The following is a 24,374-nucleotide window of genomic DNA, read 5'->3' as shown; positions in this document are numbered from 1 at the left end:
GAATAGACTATAGTGAGGCGGTAGCATGGATGTTATTCCATTTGATTGTTCCTCCTGTCTTTCCTCCTGAAAATACGATGTTCCAACTCCATATAATGTGCTCACATACAATCATGTCTGATTAGTAGCCTACAGCTTTTCCACTGAAGTTATTTGCGCAGTTTATGCATTCACAAACACTGCCCATCCAGTTTGTACTAGATTCGAATGACAAGTAAGCAACATCTCATGTCAGACACAACCTCAGACAGTAACTGTGTCTGATGGTCCTCTACTCTCACAGTGGGGGGGAGACTATAGAAACAACCTCATGTCCTCATTTTGATAGAAACTAGATAGAAACAACCTTGTCTGAAATTCTGCTCATTAGTCAAATCAATCACACAGAGAATTCTAAAAGCATTAACTGTTTATTTTGCAACAGTAGCCTTCAGATACACTTTTTCAATAACTTCTAGGCTATTATGACAGAGCTCAGAGAGCTGGAACAGGGAGGTTTAGCCAACCATAGTTAACCATTTAGCTAAAGCCTATTTGTTAAAAATGTTTTGCCAGCCCATTGCTTAGCTATATGCTTCATGGCTTCATCAATCATCAGTCTCTCTTTTATTTTCGTTGACATGTCCTGGATGTGCTGTTTGGTAATTCTCTCATTTCGTCGCTAGGTGGAGACGTGCGACCGCTTTTGGTTCTCCCAACTGGTTAAACTCGCTCACCAGCGTCCATCGGGCTCAACTGTATATCATCTCAGTGACAACTATCAACCGGTACACAGTCGCAGTCTGGCATCCTGCGGAGAGTTTGCTCGCATCCCCCCCGCGAGTGCATGAGTGCGTGCGGACTGTGTGCGCGGTATCCCGGACCCTCGCCCGCCGGTCTGCGGATCCCCGTCTGCTTTCAGGATCATCAGGATGGATCCAGAGAAAGCAGACCTGGACTCGTCCTGCTTTAACAACGGCTCCAGTCAGGTCGTGTTATACGGGGAATTCACGGGCACCCGAAAAGTCAGATATGCCTTAAGCTTGACCGAGACGGACCTCACGGTTCAAAGGATCCCATCCCAGAACAAGGTGGTCTTCAGGTTAAAGGACTGTGTGGGTTGCCGGGCGCACATCGGGGATGACACCGCAGAGTACTTGTTCACAGCCTACTTTTACCCACTGAAGAAGCGATGGATGAGCTCCGGGGGGTCGCGACAGAGAGTGGAGCTGTGCTACCGGGTCTCGGGGGTGCAGGACCAGAGCGCGCTTGCGGAGACAGAAAAATGGGCTCGTGTGATTCGAGAGCGCGCGGCCCGCCAACAATACCTGAGAAAAGGTGAGGAAAAGGCTAATTATGGCAAAACTTCCTTATTGGTTGTAAATTGCTCTAGGCCGCTATAATTCAGTTAGCCTCGGAAACCCAGACGTTTTTATTTCCATGCAGGGAGAAATTCAGTTGATGCGCTGGTGGTGTCCCAGTCCGGTCCCACTGCATAGCATTCTGTTTGTTCTGTTCTACCAGTCTCACGTAGGCTACACCCCCTGGACTGGGTCTATAGGTCTAGGATAGGCCTACAAGTATGATGATGAGAATGAGAATTCTATAGTCAGTATAGCCTAAGGAAAAACTAAGGATAACTAAGGAAAAAACGAAAACGAATGGTTGTGAACTTTGCAGTGGTCTAGGTTAAGTATTTATGTATTTAATAAATGAATACATAAGTCTCCTCTTGCCACTATAGCCAGTAGACACAGTCCAATAAATAAGGAAACAATATAAAGATAGAGCTATTCTGTGTCCATTAAATTAGTCACTTAATAGCCTGTGAAACTGGTTTCTTGTCTGGTAGGCCACCGCACTTATATTTCTGGTTATCCTGCTTTTAAGACTTGGCAAGGATCGAGTCACATTACTGGAATGCATATAAGTATTGTCATGTAAATGACGCAACATGGGAAGAACGACAAACAGTTATCATTTCTGCTATTAATTGATGTAGCAGTCAGACTAGTAGCCCACTTAATTAGTTATACTTTTTGTGTGCATGCACAAGCTCACAGCATCAGCACCAAGACATTTAAATCAGGCTTAATTACCAGTAGGTTACCACAGTGAACACAATGTTTGGAGGGGAGGTTGTCACCATATTATCCCCTTCAACAAGTTGCACTGGCTGTAAAAAGGCTTTACACAAACTGCTGTACGCAAACTCATATCTGGCACACTGTGACCCAGATAGTTTGCACATAATACAGTGGCAACATTTTCTGTTACTCAATACATGGGGCAGAGAAGAAACGGGCGGTTAAAAACTAAACATGGCATATGTTATCTTTTTAGAACGTTAATTTTAATCTGATCCAAGTTGACCTAAAACACAGTTTCGTCCCCATATGGGAAAGAAAATGATTGTGTTCAGCAGAAAGCCAAGATACTAAGAATAACACTGGCTCCACTATAGTTTTCTCACCCCAAAACCCCTTATCTTTGTTCGCAATACAACACAGCTCATGGCCATTTTCCATTTCCAGTGTGATTGTTTTGCTGGGAGTCAAACCCAAACCAATTTAGTCTAACCCATGGGGAAGCCAAATAGCTCGGGTTGTTGTGAAATATACATTTCAAGTAAGCCCAGTTCACGTTTCAGAAGTTTGACAATATTAGGATTGTGATCTCCTCTCAGCAATGCATATCAGTGTAGCCTACCTGTTCAGCTCAAGACCCAAAAGATGCAATTGGTGTCAGACACCCCAGGGCCAAAACTAGCTCACAAAATACATTCTGAATTAACCACTCGAGTCCTATTCCAAAAATAGTTAAAATAGTCGATCTACAAGCTTCAATGTGACGCATTGTGAGCTTGCTATTTTCACTATTTCTTAAGTCTTTAAAATATATGGAATCGTTTTATATTTTTCCCTCTGAAAATCTTTTGAAATTTAGTGTTTAATGTTTACATTTTTGAACATATTTTGAAACACAAATACTAATTATAGGCTATATATATTTATTTTTTTGTATTATTTAAAAAAAATAAATTATAAAGGAAGATAAAAAAAGCGATATTTACTGGTTTGCGAGCCAAAAATGGGTTCCGAGTCCCGGCCCATTGTTTTGGAACAACTGATCTATACTGATACTGCCAGAGGCTCTATGTGCCAAAGACTACTAAATCATGTTGAGTAATGAGGATCACTGGGGATCTTAGCTATTAGTCTAGTGATGTCAGCAAAATCTTGACTGTTCCATCAATATAGATGGACTTCCAGTATACATTATTAGTATTATTCGATATATTTGGACAATCTTAATTCCTCTGTCCTCCTCCTATACTATACATTTCTAACTACAGATCAGAGAAGATATTTGACGTATATGGCATAATAGATTCTAGTACACACTATGGTCCATTTATTCGCTATTTATATATAAATATATATATATATCACCCATTCTTGAGATAAGGGACAAAACTTTTTTCAAACTGGATTTTTTTTTATTTTAAGATACATTCAAATCAAATAGATGTATTTGTAGACACAGGTCTCAACTACCAATCTTGAGAAGGAACAGGTTTTTCGCATAACATTTCTTTCTAAAATGGGACATTTATGCACTTAATACCTGATTCATGTCAACTCCGTCAGACACACTAAAATCCCTTTTAATTGAATTTTATCATTTCAACAATAATATAAAGTCCTCAGTTATCTTATAATGGCTTTCAGTAGGCCTAATCAAGTTAAGTAATACAAATCTTTTAATATTATTTTGTTCCAATATCACACTATTATGAAATATCCAATTTCTCAAAACCGTCATTTCAACCTTTATTTTCAATATTATAACATGAAAACCATGTAAAAAAAAAAAAAATCATCATTACGTATCATTTCAGTTGGTGTTTCAATACATAAGCACAAAAGATTTGACAGCGAATTTTCTATTTCTTTGGAAATTAACAAAAACATCACGGGACGAACGTCTGACGGAGTTGACGAACATCTGACGGAGTTGACAAGTTTAACTGATTTAGGTTCTAGACCACCTAGGATCTTGATTCTGGTGACTAATCCCACATTTTCAAGGATGAGGAATACAGTGGTACTATTTAGATTTGCCCTGTGAACATGGCAGCCATTTTTCAAAATGGCCGCCAACTTTCTGTTATTTCCCAATAACTCAAGTTCTACACCACCTAGGATCTTGATTCTGGTGACTAATCATACATTTTCAAGGATGTGGGATACATTGGTACTATTTAGATTTGTCCTGTGACCATGGTAGACATTTTTCAAAATGGCCGCCAACTTTCTGTTATTTCCCAATAACTCAAGTTCTACACCACTATAGGATCTTGATTCTGGTGACTAATCATACATTTTCAAGGGTGAGGAATACAGTTGTACTATTTAGATTTATCCTGTGACCATGGATGGTAGACATTTTCAAAAATGGTGGACCTGCTATTATTTTACCAATTTACTCTGGGAATATTATCAGAATAATATAAAATCTGTGAATACATTTCTTACCAAGAATTTTCTTCACCAATGTTTGTAAAGGTGTCTACTAACATATCCCACATCGGTTTCTATTTGACCACCCTAGGGGCATGTTTGACAGCTGCTGAAAGTTGGGTACCATCAACAACCAATATAAGGCTAAATGTTCTAAATTTCATTATGCCAAGTAGCATGTGGCATGTCAAACTAGGGGCTTTTCATGATTCTGGATCCATTCCAAGCATTAGTTTTGCACAAAAAACACTACGTTGGCTAAAAACGGCCATAGCCATCATCACAGATGTGATGAGGTCAGCACATGTCGGCACATTTGGGCAAGTGGCTATGGCCAAACTAGGGGGTCTATGGCCAAACTAGGGGTCAAACTCCTTGGGCTAAATTCGGTGAGGTGAACAGTGAGCAGTGAACAGTGAGCGAAAGACTGAAGACAGAAGATTTGGCTTCAGGACCATCAGGCAGGATGTGCAGACACTGAAGGCATCAGTGTCTTTCTCTGTGTCCCCAGCATGTCAACCAAAGCAATGTTACCAAATCAAAGGAGCCTTCACCTCATGTCACCTGGGGCTGGGTGAGCAATCGTATCCTGTATCTAAACTCACAACTAAATACAGACACTTGGCCAGACTGCCGTTTGAAAGGGTCAAACCCCTCATCCTGATTGGGGAAGACCACCCCACCTAATCACACCAACCGAAACAAGTGAGGTTGGGGCCTCCAGGTGGGCCAGCAGCCATCTGCACAAGACTGGGCTGGACCCTGCAGGAAAGCAATCTCCAGCCAAGACAATGTAAGTTGACTATAACAGAGCCCCAGAACACAGAGCTCAGGAGAAGGATGGAGAAACACTGGCAGGAGGCCACCAAGATACAATGCCCCAGAGACCCAGAGTGTGCCACCACTGGCAGTAAGGAGATCAACTGCTGCAGCAAAGATGTCATGAAAGGCAAGTCTCCACCAAAAAAAACCCTGAACCTAATCGGGGAGTCAAGAGACCAAAGTTTCTCCCCCACAGTTCCCTGCAGTGGCCAGTGAAGTCAAACTGTGCATCTGTACCTGAAAGGGGCAAGTCAAAGGCCAGAAAGCCCACCTCCTTTTAATGTCCTGTCAGTAGAAACTCAACCTGCACCTGAAATAAGCCCTTACCTCTCCCAGAGAAAGTTCATCCTTTGAAATGTAATGATTAGTCGCCAGAATCAAGATCCTTGGTGGTCTAAAACTTGAGTTATTGGTAAAATAACAGCAGGTTGGTGGTCATTTTGAAAAACAATGGCTCCCATGGTCACAGGACAAATCTAAATAGTACCACTGTATTTCTCATCTTTTAAAATGTATGATTAGTCGCCAAAATCAAGATCCTAGGTGGTCTAAAACTTGAGTTATTGTAAAATAACAGCAGGTGGCGGCCATTTTGAAAAAAAAATGGCTGCTATGGTCACAGGACAAATCTAAATATTACCAATGTACCCCACATCCTTGAAAATGTATGATTAGTCACCAGAATCAAGATCCTAGGTGGTGTAGAACTTGAGTTATTGTAAAATAACAGCAGGTGGCGGCCATTTTGAAAAATGGCTGCCATGGTCACAGGGAAAGTCTAAATTGTACCACTGTATCCCTCATCCTTGAAAATGAGGTCTTAGTCACCAGAATCAAGATCCTAGGTGGTGTAGAACTTGAGTTATTGTAAAATAACATCAGGTGGCGGCTCTTTTGTAATATGGCTGCCATGGTCACCACGAGACAAATCTGTGATGGCCCCATAGCCAAAAATGTTCCTTAAGGCATGCTCTAACTGTGTGCCAAATTAGAATACTGCCCATTATTCAAAAACAATAATTTTATTGTTTTAGGAACACTTTTGTCAACTCCGTCAGATACACGTCAACTCCGTCAGACGCAACATCTGACGGAGTTGACGTCTGACGGAGTTGACAAAATGGCATTTGTTTTCATCTTAACCCTCTTTAGTACAATGTAGCCATTTTGTTTTTGCTTAATTTTGTTAGCTAAACCTAACCCCTAAACTAAAATAATAAACATTATTTTGGAATTCTTAACAAATGTTAAAAATGTGCAGACGGAGTTGACATGTAAAAGCTGTGACCACATTGTTATCAACATTGTTTGTTTAAAATATCAAACAATTGAATGCTTGTCAGACCAGGTACTCCACTGTTGCAACAAATATAAATGGGACTTGGAAAAGGAGTCTTCAGGCTAAATCTGTCGACAATATTTTCTGATTAATTTAAGACTTTTAAAAAAACCTGACGGAGTTGACGGAGACGTGGGACGAACATTTGATATGAGATATTTAATAGAAAATATAAATTAAAATTAACTGTGTATATTATTTGCTATGTTGTTGACAATCTACTTTAATTTAGTATGTATATTTATGTGATTGTGACAGTATTAGACACTTTTTTGGCAGTTTGAAATTGTGGCCACTTGCTGGGGACAGGCTAAATACAGGCCTTTTTGGGTACAGGGCCTGCTTTTAACTAATTCAGATGGAATATGAAAACAATTATAATGAAATTAAGGGCATAATAATACACAACTGTATTACACTTAACTTTGCAAGTGCTTTTATTTTTATGAATTAATTAATTTTTTACATAAAATAAGGCTCTTATGTGTGGGACATGTTTTTTCCACTTTTGTCCCTCATCTCAAGAATGAGTGATATATATATGGGTTTTGCATCAGCTCTGTCCTCTTGATCCTTCCATTAATTAATGTATTGTGTTCACTGCTGAATAATTGCTTTGTCTAATGTACATACACAGACCAATTATTTGTTTAAACAGGCTACACCTTATGCATGCTAAGCTTTTCCCAGAAGGCCTCCTTCTGACACTTGCATGCTGAACCTCTGCATAGCATCAACCTCAGCATACCTCAGCATAGCATCACACTCTGTACCTCCTAGACTGCGACTAATTTGAATAGAAAATGATTGTGACTCAGAGTAGCAGCGATTTGACCATTGACAATGAAGGGAAAATTTACATCATATTGTCCCTCATTACGTCATATTGTCTCTTTATTGTTAATGGCATTTAATGTTTGTGTTGGCAGTGTTTGTTTTATATCACCCTTACATCACCTAATCAACATGAGTTACTTAATATATTAGTGGTTAGCGCCCCTCACTTCACGTGATTTTAGTTTTTTTTGTAGAGTGATAGAATCTGACTTGAAATGGGGAGAGAGATGGGAGAGTGACATTCAGTAAAGGCCGTCGGGATCGGGAGTCGAACCCACGGCACACTGCCAGACTGGATTACCAGCCAAGGTGCCTGGACCGCTATACTGGCCCAGGGCTTGATTGTTTGATTTAACGTCACTGGATTGATGATTATTTTAACGTCACTGCATTGATGGGGACAAGAAGGATATAAGAGTGATCTACATCAGTGTTCACTCACTAGTGCCCCAATTTACTCCTATTGGTTTTAAACACTTCTCCATTACAAATAAGAAACGGAGACTGGGAGTCAGCAGGTGCATGGAGAGGAACTGTGGAGTGTAACCATGGCAACCATTATTAATGGCGAGTCTTTTGAGGTACAGAATCGTTAATTCAATTTTGTCTATTGTCTATTGTCTCCGTAAGGCGGGACAACTGAAGGCCGTCTGTCTGTCTGTCTGTAGGCCAAGGCCCCACATTTTTCAAAATCAACCTCATGATGGTGCTATAACAGACAGCCCACTTAACGTTTTAGCCTATATAACTGTTAAACCGTAGGTCATACAATCAAAATTATTTCCCCCTGGATTCCTTAGATCATGATGCAACTCCACATACAGGCCCCCAGCCATTCTTTTGTGCCAGACTACATTTTCCGCCATTTCGCGTTTTCTTCAAAACACAGACACGTTTTGATACAACGCCTACAACTTTGTTCAAAACTCTCACAAATCTGTAAACATTATCTCCGGAGTCATGTATGTGATCAAGATGTATCAGATTTGTCATATGCCATACCACTTGTCTTAACTGCACTTTTTACCAGCTGCAAAGCAGGCTGGTCTACTTTCTATCAGGTTGGTAGTGGCAACTTACACGTATAATTTCATTGGCTGCCGTACCTAGTGGCAACTTATCATTTCATTGGCTGCTGTAGTCACCTATCTTTCTGATTGGCTGCCTCATCTCTAGCCAACCATCCAAAGGGATAGCATTGCATTGCAGCCAGCAACAACCCACTAGTTATTTCACCCACAATTCTGCAGATAACGCAGCTGTCATCAATTCTTGTTTTGTCTTTGATTATGCAGTTATAGAAGCTCAATCAAGATCAAGCTTTCTGTATTAATGGATACATGGTGATTTTAGACCTACAGTATACTATACATGTTTATTTCTCTGACATATCTGTAGTATTCTACTAGCCTGCTAAGAAACTGTCCAAACAGATGTCAGACACCAGGTTCTACTCGCTGTATGTTTACAATCTGACCTGATGTAAAACTAGATCAAGATCACGTCATCACGTCACCAGTGCAGTCTGGGATGCAGCAGAATTGCTGTGATTTCCTCATACTTTCCTTGTATGTGCTGTTAAATAATGGCCATCAGTTTACGGCAAATTTTGACTCATGTAGTCAAGTTCTTCTTTTACTCCATTTACTGCAAATGTGATAGGATGATGTCACCATTACAGCGTGAGTTCAAGGAAAGTAAGAAGAGACACAATTTGTTCCACATTCTCAAGGGACGTACGTCCTTTTAGCAGCAGAAAGCAGGCCGCACTCAACCAGTCAATGCCATTACTAATAGATTACCTCTGGACCCAGCCAGTATAATGGTTTTTGATCTATTATGTATTGAGCAATGGGGAGAGTTCACTATTGCCTCATGAAATATCTTTATTTTTTTTTAGATAGAACACACCACTATACTTAAATTTGATCTTGTAGAGATACATTATTAGCCAGTATCGATGGCCAAAAGTTCAGAGAAATATTAGCACATCAAAAACCAAGAATTAATGCTTTGATCTGCTTGTTTTGTGATTACTGAAGAGTGAAGAAGATAAATATTCTAGCCTGACACTCAGCCTGAATTTTCATTTCGTTTCACGCCCAGAACATATTAAACTGTATGCCTACCAGTATTTAGAGATGTAACAATGGAAAAAGACAGACTTTGATCAGCGGTTCATTGTTGTGATAGTCACTTCAATCTTCAGACTTCATCATAACATATTTCATCTTTCGGCACAAGAAATTTGTCTGCAATACAGGAAGCAAATCTTTCATCCGGCCTGCATACATTTTGGATTCAAATATGTAATATTAGTTAACTACAGCATATTGCTTGCCTTTCATTTTTTACTTGTGTTGTCGGCACAGTTCACCATTCCAGCCATGTCTTTCCTGGGTGTAACCAAGGAAAATTATAGAAGGAAGTGTCATGGTCACGTGACTGTGCTGCGCCATGACACTTTCATGGGAGCCAAATCTCGCACCGGAAGTGACATGTATACAAAGCAGTGAATGGAGCAAGCTGGACCAGCTCATAACATTATTTATGAAACATTGAGACCTTTGTCATATAATCGGTTCAGGTATATAAAAGAAGACATATCACAGTTTGTTTTCTAATCAGTTGCTTTTCGATGTGCACAGAGTCCACAGTAAATCATTTTATTTGAGGATTTAAACAGCAGCAGGTATCGTTTCTGTTCCGGGGGTCTCGTGATATTTGGCTGCCAGACAGGAAACGGTGGGCAGTCTCGCGATTCTTCTGTACACATCGAAAAGCAACACAGCAGACAATAATGTGTTACATGTCTTCTGTTATTTGCCAGAAGTGATTACTTTGCACGTCGGTGACCTTACCTCCATTTAATATACCTTGGGTGTAACACTTGACACTGACCTTTCCTGAGGGTGTGACCATATCGAGTGACTAATCCAATCTTAAATAAAGCACGAATGATGAAACTTCCTGAGTCTCTTGTGGTGTCGGCTTAACCCATTTTGACCCGAGATCAGATTCTAAAAATGTCTGTTTGAAAATGACAGTTTTCTGAAAAAGCTATGTTTCTATGTCAGTCGTCACTCAGTGCCGCGCTATGAGCTTGTAGATCTGCTATTTTTCAATAGCTAAAGCATAACATAATGCTAACACCAAAAGGGGTTCCCGCCCAAAATGGGTTAAAGGCCAATTACCGTAAACAGAGACATTGCAGCAGTGATCTCCTCTGTTCCCAAAGATAGAGAAATATTATGAGAACTATACTGTACATACTGTAAACGTCTATCAATGTAGCCCCGTTTATGTAAATTGTGTGTCTAAAACACTGAAAGCTTGTAATATTTTGGGAGTGTGTGTGAGTGGGACACTGTGTTCCCTGATGATTCCTCACTTTTGGACATTCACCGAAATGTGAAAAAGAGCTTGACAAGACCTCAGAGCCAAGTCTCATCCATCGGTCTATCCTGGGGATTTGTACAGCTATGTCAGAGCTGTCAACATCATGCCATTATTTTGAGCATGTTGAGGTACATTTTTATTTAAATCCAAATGGAGGGATGCCCCTGGAATTTCACAACATCTAGTCCAACAACTTTAATTATGAGTTTGCCATGAAATATTATCTACAACAGGACAAGCACAAAGATGTAATTCAAGTAAACTGATATGCAGACAACAACCGCAAATTGTCTATTCAGTCTACAAAGCTGCTAGTTTCTCTCCGAAAAAGTCAGGATTTCTCCAGTAACAGAACATGTGGTTGTGGCTTTTTTATGATGGGAAGTCCATTTCCTCCACATGCAGGCAGGCTATGCTTTTTTAAATGGCTTTGCTGCAGTGCTTATGCCTTCATTTGTTTCACAAAAAATATATATACTTATTTTTTAAATATAAAGTCTCACACGCCTAAATTATGAAATTGAGAGGAGGTCCTGTTAGATAAGGAAGTAAAATATTTACTGCCTGTATTAAATAACAAACGGGGGAAACAAATTCCACTATAAATTCCACTTTCACTAAACGACAAACTCATTCTGAACACTGTCGGAGCCATTGAAGGAGAGTTACTGTACGACCGTTCACTTCATTGGGCCAGTCCAATTCTCTTCTACATAGACTTATATTGGCGAAGTGCATGGCAAAGTGTGACAAAGTCCTGGACCGGATCGGAAGTTGACAGAATGCACTGGAGTCAGGCAACAGCCCAGCTTTAATGATCTTAAATCCATTTATTTGAAATAGTTTTTTTTTTACTAATATTACAACATAAACATTACATAGACTTTAGTTGTGACTCAGTTGGCATGTTGCACACATGCCTAAAATTGCTGATATTTGCGCCGCTCTCGTTGAAAACAATGTATTTCAAACTCCAGCTTGTCACACTCCAGGTCTGCATGAACAGCACTCTACTAGCAATGTTTTCTGCCCCCTCAATGACACCACTTTCCTAGTCTACAGTACGTGCACTCTGAACATTGTTAGTGGCAGCAAATGTTCTGCTAGTTGAGAAATCTTAAGCTTTTGAGTTTGACTTTCCAACACCTCCTCCCTAATTTGAACCGGAAGTCTAAAATATCCATACCATTCCAGAAAGAGTTATGAACCCCCACAACGAATACGGAAGATGCTGGTGAATCAGTGCATTGTCAAATGGCTCACTGCAATAAATACAAACACATACATTGTGCCTAACTTTAACTACTTGTGTTCGTCTACTCTATACTGATTCCAAATAGCAGGTCTACACACCGCCATACACTTGTAGAACTGTTCTTTTTGTTCTTTCTTTAAAGATTTAAAATGTTTCGCCTATAGCCTTATGACATGCCAAAATAGTTAAAGTATGTCAGATGTAGTTGCAAGTGAAATATACGTATTTATTCATTATAACAATGTGACAATCATGTATGTTTTCTGAAGTGCTTAAGTGCGTCCAGTCTATATCTCGTTCTTCATTTCTCTGTCTCATTCTCCCTCCTCTTATGTCTCAATATAGACTCACAGAACGTACACCACCACCACCTCCCTCCACACCCTTTGTGGTCTGGCTCAGCCAAGATCTGCTTACATGCTTCAAATGATATTCCATGTTGCTGTACAGACTGCACTGTGAACAACAATCCTCACCTCACATTATTATACAGTACATTGAGATTTACATGAATCTTACGAGTGAGGATATTTTTAGTATAACTTGTCCCAGGAGGACTTCATCTTAAGATATTGCCATTTGACAGTTAAACACAGCTGAAGGTAATGGCATTAATTGTGGGCATCTTTCATTAAGGTCTTACTGTGTGTGCTAGCATTGACAGCTCCTGTACAGTAAATGCTGGTACACAAACGCCTAACTGAAACAGCTGTCATGACTTGCTATCTTCACTTGGTATGCAGTTAATGACGGAAAACTCTTAAGCTGATACAAATCTCATATCCCAAAGGGCACATTTTCAGAAGCCAAGTTACAGACTTCACAACAAATGCATTATTGATTTGTTTTTATTTGTTCAATAGGTTTTATAGGCACAGTATTAATGCAACTTACTGTACAGCTAAGATATATAGAGCTGGTCATTTTTGAGAAATATACCCAGACAGTGGATTTATTTCTCAATGACACCCTTTCACTATCCTGCTTATTACATGGCGGCTTAATTATTTAGTTTGTACACAAAGCATAAGAGATTTCTTATTGATTAAAATAATTATAAATTTAGATTCTACCGGTAGCCATCTTGATTGGTCTGCCATCAAGAAATAACAGACTGCAGAATACTGTGATTGACCAATCAGAATTGAGCATTCAACCAAGTCATGTAATAATTAGTGCATAAAATGTATACAGCTCTACAGTATTGCATATAAGCTACTATGTTAGTACTGTGTACTACTGTGTAGCTTTGAACTATATTTCATGACACCTTTCTCTGAGAGTTGAGTCTATCATGGGACCATTTGTAGACTCGAGTTACAGACCTGTAAGGGTCCATTTGGAACCCCCTTCAAGGAACCCAGAGGTTTCCTGTACCACTAGACCAAATTATGTTCATCCATTATTCCCTTAATGTGTGCATGTTTTGCTAAGATTAGAACTCCCATCAGTGACTGAAAGGCATATAGGCTTTGACATGTATCTGAATTATTCCTATCCTAAATCAAAATGCTAGCTACAGTAGCCATGCTAATTGATAAATATTATCTGTAGACTGTACATTAGTTTGTATTCTTGTAATGTTTTAGGACTCGACACAATTACTTTCAGAAAAAGATCTGAATGATTTTTTTTTAACATTGCAGTAGCCTAGGTAGAATGCAGTGGTGGAAAGTAACAAAGTACCGTACATTTACTTAAGTACTATACTTTGAGATTTATTGTGTACTTTACTTGAGTATTTCCAGTTTCCAATACTTTTACTTCTACTCCACTACATCTCAGATCCAAATATTGCACTTTTACTCCACTACAATTATTTGACAACTGTAGTTACTTTGTAGAGTTTGATTATTATTATTACAGAACATGCAATGGACACTTCAGCCCTACATACATTTTGGCCATTTGAAAATAGCCGATCTACAAGCTCACAATGCGTTGCAAAGAGACGGAAATAGGAAATGGGACATTCTGCATAAGTACTTTCTACTTTGTAGAGTGGCTGGATGGTAACCGCAAGGTTGCCAGTTTGAACCCGGGTTAAGTAACAAATATGAGTACTTTTTCCACCCCTGAAAGAATGTCAACAAAACTGCGCCTACCCATTGATAACATCAGTTCACAGCTTCACCATCCATGTGGTCGAAACAATGATAAGAATGTGAACATGACTTATGGATGGTCAACATCCATGGAACCATAGGAGTATTCGATAAACATTAACTACTAGAGGAGTTGAGGAGTTATTAACATGTATTAATTATTTTGAATTGTACAGCCTTGAAATTAAATTAAAGTTTACTTTGAGTCAACTGCAAAAAATAAGAAGGGGCAGAGAAGGGCCAGATGAGGACTTTCTTCTTACATCTTATGACGCGTAACACAGCTTGCACGCTCGTGCGCACACACTTCAGGCCCTCCACCCCTCCTTACACTCCCCAAGGACCCCATATCTTATCTAGACAGATATTTGGATGAGCCTATGACTCAGTCAATCAGGCTACTCTAGCTGAAGCTAACCACGTGTGACAGAAACGGACCTCTTGCTCAACCCCATAGAGTTAGCAGTCTCTAGTCTTACTCACCAACAGTAATTAAGCTGTGTCATGCTTCCCTGCAGTCGTGGAATGGCTGGAGAGTCGAGACAATCGGCATGACCGACTGATACAGGAAATATGTGATATTTTTATGGCGAGTGTAAATAATAAATTGGCATACTAATCTATCTATAAATTCACTAAACTTTCATGTCGTTACTCGGGTGCCGTCCAACTGATTGGCCTCAAACATGGAGTGTGTGCCGGCAATGACCCGAAGGTGTCGTGTGGCACAACTTGTTGATATTACAACCCATTGGTTGTAATGTCTAATGTTGTTGGTACTGTGGTTGGGTACTGCGCTGGATACTCTAATAACAGCGAATATTTCGACAACCGGTAAAATAAAATAAAATAAAGCAACATAATAAAAAAACAATAAATTAGTAAAACTTGAGTCTTAAAAGTACAAACTGACTTCAATAATCTACTGTAATGTTGTTCCAACATGTAGGGGTTGTGATGGCAAAGGCACATAAGATCATACAGGTATATCATTCCATGACAGGCAGCTCAGTAGACAATATTAACAAGCAACCCATGTCCAATTAAAGAAACAGCTGAATACATCAGAATGTTTCTGATGGGCTATTTTGTGGCACTGAAACACCACCGTTCTTCCTTTATGCTGTGAAATTGTAGCTTGTAGACTTGCTGAGTTTTGTCACACAGTAGGCTATACTGTAGTCGGCCTTTCTCAGATATCGTGCACCTGCAGTGTTATTCTAAGATTCTGGGCTGAAAAAGGAGGCACTTTGGGTTTTCCCTTACATTTTAACTTCCGTTTTCCTTTGGTGAAAACCTCAGTAGTGATTATCCAATTATGCTCTGGAACAATTCCCACGCTGTGGTTTAAAGCCTGAAGATCAGACATACTGTGTAAGCACTACTTTGGAGAAGAGCAATACTGTGCATAGTGTCTTTGCAGTAGGCGCTACTAATTTAACATCAATCCTGCTCAACTATGATGATGGTGAGTGACTATGATTTACGATGACTCTTTTATTCTTCAGAATCAAGTGTTTAACAGTGTTCACCTTTTATACCGTAGTTGACCATCCTTACTATATGGTACATCATATCATACAGTTTGTCTGTTTGTCTTTCATGCATGTCCACAACTCAGGTCAGATGAGGTGTGTTATGATCCGAGGAAGGTCATGGGCATTGGGTAACCTTTGTTATTGGTTTAATACTTTAATATTTAACTTTGGAAACTGATTTCATACTGGAAGTCAATTGGAGGTCGGATTGGGCTGAAACATTGCCAAAATATTGTCTATTTCACCCTTGCAAAAACAAGTGCATATTATTTCACCCTTGCAAAAACAAGTAAATATTGTTTACACAGAGGCCATTAGATCATGATGTACGGCTAACGTGTGACATCAAATGACAGACTATCCATGCACTTACAGTTTATGGGCAAGAGCAGCACTATGTCATCACTTGAACCCCAAATAGCTTCACTCAACATTATCCAAACAACTAAAACAAGCAATTGAAAAATGTCTTGACTAATAACAACCTCCCAAGTTAACTCCAAGACATCACACATGTATTCCTTACTGTCCAGCATATTGAATGATATTAATGAAACAGTACACATAATCTACACGTTCATCACAATGGTTTGTGTTGATTTGATGCTGTCATTCCTGAGCTTTGTGCTGTGACGTAACAGCAAGCAAACTAATGATAGAGGGGAAAACCCAAACCTAGAATAGACGCACACATTGATATAGCTGTGGGATATTTTCAAAAGGGGAGGAGGTAGCGGCATGCATTGGAATTAAAAGTAGGCCTGTGTGGGCTCACTGGGCTGAGGGCTCCCAGAACGGCAAGGTCACATCCTCTAATGTCAAGTAAACTGTTTTGAACTGTTGATTAATGAGGACACGTCGTTAGCATCCTAGTTCCGTCTGGAGCTGTGTCATTATCTCCTTGGAGAGTTAGAATCTAGTCCATGGATGCACATTGCACAAGGAGGATCTTCATCTGTCTACACAATACACATCATTGGCTCCAAAACTTTTTCAGCGGAGACCCAAAAGATAAATCTCTTCCCGGGACCCAAACTTACAAAAACATCCATTATGAATTATCCACAATAGTAGTTCTTCTGGTTCTACCAGTTCATCAACAGTAGCTGTGCCAAATGTTTTTGGCAATCTTCAGGCTTGTTTTGGTCTTACCCTCCACACTCATAATTTATCACATATTCGCACATCAGCCATGTTGCTCATTAATACTACTGTAGGTTTTCCACCTCCTGACTATGAAGTGAGACATGGGAATATGTTCCATTGTCTCATTTTATATCCCTTTTTTCCATGACCTGACGAAGATGTAATCTGCCATTGAAGCGTTTTCTTTCTTTTTTTTGTCTGTGCTTTGCACCCTGTTCTCAAAATAAAAAGGCTCCAATCGTCGTATCACGCTCCTGAGACTCACCGTATAATGCCTGATTTAATTTTCGGCTTGAGGCACGGAGGAATATCTCTTGATCAATCCCTGCTTTTTTTCTTTCTCCTTGTGTCTTATCTCAGTGTGGCTCTTGTTTCTTTTGCAGGGCTGATGTTCAGTGAGCTGCAGCGGCCCTGCAGGGTGATGCTGCTGGTCAACCCACAGAGTGGGAACGGACAGGCACTGACGCTCTACAACAGCCATGTGCAGCGCATGCTGCATGAGGCGGGGGTCCCTCACACACTGGTCATCACTGGTGAGTAGCACGCGCAAATGGCAGAATGGAGAATTCACCTGTCAAGGTCGTCTGCCAGAAATATGGGGAGGGGATTTGTTTTTTTGTTTTGTTTGATAATGCGACTGTGTCCGACAGACTGGTTAAGACTCATCCGTCGCTTCCGCGTGCGGTGCCACTCAAAGCGACTACTGGGTTGGACTGCTGGATGCAAGGGGTTGGGCTTTTTATGTCTGGCAGACATAGTTGAGGGGTGAGGATATGTCCTGCGTGCAGCCATCGATTGAACAAATCAATAATTTAATAAAATATTTAGGTCATGTCTTCATAGGCGAAAGGTTTCCAGAAATGTCAAAACATATCAAAATTATTGGGTGAATGCAGTACAAAATGTAATGTAGGTGGTTAATCGATTTGTTGATAAATAAAAATAGGCTTCTCAACTTTTTTGATTAATTGAAAAAGTAATCGATAGAATGATTGGTACAAATATAATCAATAGTTCCAGCCCTACAACAACACAAGCACATAGATGCACGCCAGGCACACAGGCTAACACACACACACACACACACACACACACACACACACACACACACACACACACACAGTTTTGTAAACAAGATATGGTTTTATCCCTATACGTAATTAGCACAGAAAAAATCTCTATCCCTGCCAATAGTATACACGCACACACCAGATCTTCTGCTGAACAGTTCCTTTCTCTGCTTCTTTATCAGCCCATTTTCTCCCTCCCTCCCCATTTAAATCCTCAACATGGTGTTTGCGCTGTCGCCGTTATACACCCATCAATTGCAGTTGACCCACATGCATGCAGAGCTCTTATGCAATATATTGTATGTGTAGAAAGACACACTTGTGATACACAAATTGCATGCGCATGAATATAAGTACACACAAGTGCAACACACACACACACACACACACACACACACACACACACACACACACACACACACACACACACACACACACAAATCCTTTATCCATGATTTGATTTGATGTAATCTCACAGGGGGCTCATATTGATGGAGGCATAATCATCATCGTAATCTAAACTAATGATCAAAATCGTGCCTTTCCATATTGGAGCAGCTAAATCGGTTCATGACTGGGGATATAGCAGAAAAGTCATTGGAATGTGTCATGAACCTGCAGAGCTGGAGCATTTAAATTATTTGGTGGAGGCCTAATGTGTCTGTCACTTTGAACCTTTTCCCTCATGGTCATAAATCACCACAGTGTCAGACATACAGACTTTCACCACAGAAGGAGAGGAGGGGGGAGGGAGAGAAGGATGCACTTGAAAATGTCTTGTGTGTATGCAATCTCAAAATTGCTCATGACTTCAGATATGTGCTTTTCAGAAATGTAATCCAGGGTTCTATACAAATTTAAAACCCTAATGTACAGTGCATGTGGCAAAGAGCATGCCCATTCGGCAAAAAATTGGAACTTCCCAGTAATGAACAATGTGTAGGCTACCGACAAAAACCCTTCACGTCAATGCCATACTGTGCGGTTCCTTAGTGCAAGAACATTAAAAACAAATGGTGACTGTATAGATGCATGTAAACTCATGCAAAGACCGTGGCATGCTTCCATAAAGGAAAGCAAATTGAATTGGAAATTATGCAGGACAGAGACCTATTGTGCCATGATGCGTTGGTGGGAACGAAGCTCTCCATCTACCATGCATTACACAAAGTACAAAGTTAGAGGGTGGCAGTGGCCAAGAGATGGAAAAACCTAAGAGTTAAATCAACAGATTCTTTTGCTGTGTCGAGACAGAATATGAGACATAAACAAACGAAAGGACAACAATTTACAATAAAACCTTCCTTAAGGTATCCATTAGCAAACAAAACCTTACAGGGAGGAATGAACTCATTGCAAAATTCTGGGCCGAAACAGATATTGAATATTGGCCGATTATAGCCGATTCATTTTATTTCGTTTTTCATTCCCAATATTGTGCCAGTCAAACAAATACATTTTCATTAAGAAATAACAGTTTCAGGGCTTTAAGGGTCATGATTCATAACACTATCTTTTAAGTGAGCACAAATTCAATCAAATACACAGATTTATGAAACGACAGCTAATCCGGGTTAGTCCGGGTCTGCTTGTGCAGCACAACACAGTGCAGAAACAAATATTTCCCACTGATGTGGGAAAATGTTTTGTTTTTATTTTTATACTTGCATTACATAACACCAAGACTTGGAGTATAAAATTCCCCGCTAGAAACCCCCCTAGAGGCTGTGCTGATCAAAGTGCTTTGAACCGACCTACAGTATGTTCAGAGAGGCTGGAATACTTTTCTAGCCACACAAAGTGAGTAAAAGGAGTGAACAGGCTTCTGCAAATATAATTACAATTGCTGATTTTCTTTTCTATAATACAGTTTCCCCTCTTCTATAAATGATAATGGGCAGCAACTTAAAATAGTCAATCATTAACATCAGAATTATTTCTATTTTTCAGTTAACTACTCATTAACATAAGACTCTGACAAGTCCCTAAGTCCCTTATGTTTATTCTCACAATTATGTTTCCCGCATATTACAGTATTTTACATTTTCAACAAAGTTGGGTTCAATGGGCTTCAACTTGAACACCATAAAATCAGTCATAAGTCATTTGCCAATAAAATAAATTAATAAATGGAGAAAAGATTTCAGAAGGTTTTTAGCTCATTTTGCAAGCATGCATGCACACATGCATGCACAGTTGCACACACACAGCTAAAAGCTGTTTTCAACTAAACTTCAACAGAGAACTCAATTTGTAAAGCATATTCTTTGGCTGTACTTCAAACATCTGCTATGACCATTTAACAAGTAAATGGCTTTGACAGTTGAAAACGACAACAACAACTTAAAATTAGACCGCAAGGCCCTGATACAGTTGTTGTCTTGAAATGAAAATTAGCCTGTGGCAGTGGCGGGGAGCAGTTTGTCGTTCCCTGCAGCTGTCCACAGCCACACGACCTGTTCATATAAAGCTGGGGATTTAAGGTCTAATCAGTGTGACTACTGACTGGCTGGAATTTTTACTGCCTTTGTTTTGATCGGGACTAGAAGTACAGTATGTATAGAGTTTCTCAGAGATATAATATATTTCAACTCTGGTCTCCATTATAAAAGGAGACTAAAGCCTCCTTTTAATCCACAACACTCAGACTCTCAATTTCTGGAGCCTTTCTCTTACTAGCCTCGGAAACCCAGACGTTTTATCTCTTACAGGAAGGAGGACTACAGTGTTGCCAGCTGCCAGCTCATGTATTTCCATCATTCAGTAATATAGTCCATTAATCATTTTTGGGGCTGATTTCCCCTTTCGTGATGGACATGTAACAACCTTCAATCTGATGTGACCTATTTTAGGCATGTCATTAGGCCTATATGAAAAAAACATTTTCAAAAGTTGCCAAAAACAGCTAATCGCAACATTTCACTTTCCACTAGTCTGTAACTGGAGAGAATATCTCTGCATTGTCTCCTTAGCTCACTCGTTTTCTATCCTTGGAGGATGAGAGAAGGATTTTCTGTACCGGCATCATGAGTTACATCCTGTGCATATTGTTGAACGCTCCTCAGCTCAGTATCACACAGCTTCTCCATCTGCTTTTCCTGAATCAGCCCGGTGTGCTTAGCCAGGCTTCTCTGCTCATTAGAGCTGTGAGAATACCTACAGTGTCTGCCACCTTTCTTGCTGAACTCTGCTTGGTGTTTTACCTCCTGAATCTTCACTTCAGCTGAACCTTTTTTAATTTATATGCACTTCTTCTCTTGAGGAGAAAATAAAGAAACATTGTAATGTGTGCCATTAGTAGAATCTGCAAGCACTTTCAAATCAAGTTATTGCCTCAGTTTGGCTAGACTAGAGTCTTAAATCAGACCAATGGCTTGCTGCTTCCGTTAGACTGGAACATTAATTTGTCTCGCCTTATTCTCTGGGTGATTAGGTGGGGTGGGAGCGGCCAGCTTGGGAGAGCTTTCTGTTTTGTTTTGTAATGTATGCATGGATGTATTTGTTGTCTACTGTATTGCTATGTATTTGCTGTATGTTGCTGGACCCCCTCGAAAACGAGATGATATATACGGCATATTCTTTTCTCAATAAAGGTTCATATATTGAGTTAAAAGAGATGCTGTTAGATTTACTGTAGGCCCCTCCCAGCTTATTAGTACAATCTGAACCCATTAAACTTACATTTTAAAAAGCCTTTTTAGGATGGTTCATATTGATGTTACTGGTTGAAATAAACAACCACTCAATGCAGGGATTAGTAAGGGGAACAGCGGTATGGGAGAGAGGTATAACACATGTGCAGCAGGAGCGTCCGAAGACCTTTCTCATGCTAATTTGCTCATATAAATGTCACCACATTAAAACACAATCAGTGCCGGGATTTCTTTCAATACAGAAGCTCGGGGTGCCGGGCAGATATGGCAGCTTTTACCCTGTACAAAAACCGGGAGGCATGGCCATGGCTCAGTGGTCCAGGCACCTTGACTGGTAATCCAGTCTGGCAGTGTGCCGTGGGTTCGACTCCCAATCCCGACGGCCTTTACTGCATGTCTTTCCCCCCCATTTTTCCTGTCAGCCTACTGTCTGTCCCTCCATAAAATATATAAAATAAAAGCGAAAGCCAAAAAAAAGAACACATAAAAAAAAAACCCCAAAGAACGGGAGGCATAATATTGCTTGCTTACCTTACGATAATAGAAGCGTTAATATTCCGGGCGAGAGACATGTTGTCAGAAATGAAGTCAGAAATGAAGACGGAAGTATAACCATCTGGTCAAAACCACGGAGAGCTCCTTAGATTACGCGTGGTGAGACTCTTTCTGATCCGTAAATAGGGAAGTGAATTGCGTAAAGAGTACATTGCAGAAGGATAGGCCAACTAAAAAAAAAGAAATTAAATCAATCAGCATTGGTAAAAGTTAACCAATGGTAGGTTTATTCACCAAATGAGCACTACAAACCGGCATAAATACAGGAAGCTCTCTACTCCCAGCACAGACTTCAGTTCACTGGCAAAATGGCAGCCTTTTATACCCAGCTGGAGATAATGAGAATGTACTATCCCATTTACAGGGGTGTCTTCAAATGAGAACATACCATAAATACATACATAAGCATACAATAAATACATATAAATAAAAAACCTTCAACCATACAAATGTCACACGTTTCTGTGAACTACATGAACTATACAAGTTATATAATAAGTCTTTCACTCTACAACATAAATAATCAATCACAACAGCACATCTTAACCCCCCCCCCCCCCCCCCCCCCCTGCTATCCTGACATGGTCCAGCCCAATCCTTACTGAAACACATCACAGGCAATTGTTAGGCATTCAATCAAACCTCAACAATAGAACTCCACATTATTGCACTTCCCAAACATATTGCATCTATAACCTACATTGCACTTGCCCCTCAGGTTTGTCAATCACCAAACATTTCCCCAGGTGGAACTCGTTGGCTGAGTGGCCATCTCAGCTAAACAGGAAACGGTATTCAACAATAAAATCATGATTGCAAGTTTAAGATGTGCCCTGAAGTGAATCACCCATTCACAATATTAGTACAGTAAACAGTACTGTAAACGGCAAACCTTTGAGACAAAGCCGATCATTGTCATCAGCCAATTTTTAGGCAAAATGTGGTCACCTGATAATGGCCGTCATCTGTGCGGTTTGCCATTTATTTGTGCTGCTTTATTGTTAAAGCAATAATGCACAGGGCCTTGAATCTTTTGACACTACTGAGATGCTTTAATACATACATTCTTCAAGAGATAACTAGGGTTCACAACACTCTCAAAATCCAATATAACATTAATCCTTCACTGTGTGTGTGTGTGTGTGTGTGTGTGTGTGTGTGTGTGTGTGTGTGTGTGTGTGTGTGTGTGTGTGTGTGTGTGTGTGTGTGTGTGTGTGTGTGTGGTTTCGTCCTGCATTTACACAGCAAAATCCTAAGTTTAACTGAGTGAGAATGTATGGAACCCTCTCATGAGTTAAAATAACACTGAGGATTTTACTGTGAGTGATGATTGCACATGTCTGTGTGTGTGTGTGTGTGTGTGTGTGTGCGTGTGTGTGAGATCAGATCAGATGTGTCTTCCTCTCCTCTCCAGCCTAGACGATGCTTGTCAGACAGTATTAAATGACTGCTACATCCTTGCCATCTGCATGTCCCCCGGTGCCTAATCTGCTTTGTACAAATTAGAATTAGTTATGAAAAAAGACAGATATTCGCAAGGGATTACTATTCATACATCTGTATGAAGCAAGCATGAACTTGAGGACAAGATGACACCAAGGCAGCACCACACGACGATATGTTCCAAGGTTTATATGTTCTATTTGTAAATGTATGTTGCACATACATTTGCATTAGCCACATTACTTGCATGCAGAAGATAAGTCATTACGTATGCAAGATAATGCAATAATAATCAATGTGTGTTCAGTGCTGTCCCCCTCCCAGCAGGCCTGTCACAATTATTACATAATCGCCTAATCGCATTTTTTTTTGCATAATTGTCAATCGTTTTCATGTTGAAAAAATGGCCAAACAAAAAATATATATATATGTTTTTGTTGTAAGCTTGTAGATCAACTATTTTTGCTATTTTGTACATTCTTTGGAAAGAAATAACAAAAATATGAAATGTCTTACTTGTCATATCTGTCCTGTGCAACTTGTGAGATGCAAAAAGGAAATGTTCATTGGAAAATACAATTATATCATTAATCGCAATTATTTGTGTGACAATCAACTTAAATTTGTAATGGTGACAGTCCTGCTTCCCCCTCTCTGTCTATTGGTGCACTTTGCTTGCTGATTGCAGGCCTTCAGTCCATCTAGTTTAC

The 24,374-nt window shown here is 39.9% G+C and overlaps 1 protein-coding gene across 1 annotated transcript in view; it reads left to right on the top strand.

The window, feature by feature from the left end:
- The first annotated feature begins 780 nt into the window (after positions 1-780).
- The window catches only part of LOC308312993 (sphingosine kinase 1-like), a 30,900-nt gene continuing 7,306 nt past the window's right edge, over positions 781-24,374 (top strand). The window contains exons 1-2 of the mRNA XM_080759831.1: positions 781-1,317; positions 17,327-17,476. Coding sequence (XP_080615957.1) covers positions 912-1,317; positions 17,327-17,476 — 556 coding nt within the window. The 5' untranslated portion in view covers positions 781-911. The remainder of the gene's footprint in view (positions 1,318-17,326; positions 17,477-24,374) is intronic.

Source organism: Protomyctophum bolini (assembly GCF_963924005.1).
Source record: "Protomyctophum bolini genome assembly, chromosome: 3".
Taxonomy (NCBI): domain Eukaryota; kingdom Metazoa; phylum Chordata; class Actinopteri; order Myctophiformes; family Myctophidae; genus Protomyctophum; species Protomyctophum bolini.
Note: the sequence above shows the minus strand (reverse complement) of the source record. Positions and strands in the feature narration are given on the sequence as shown.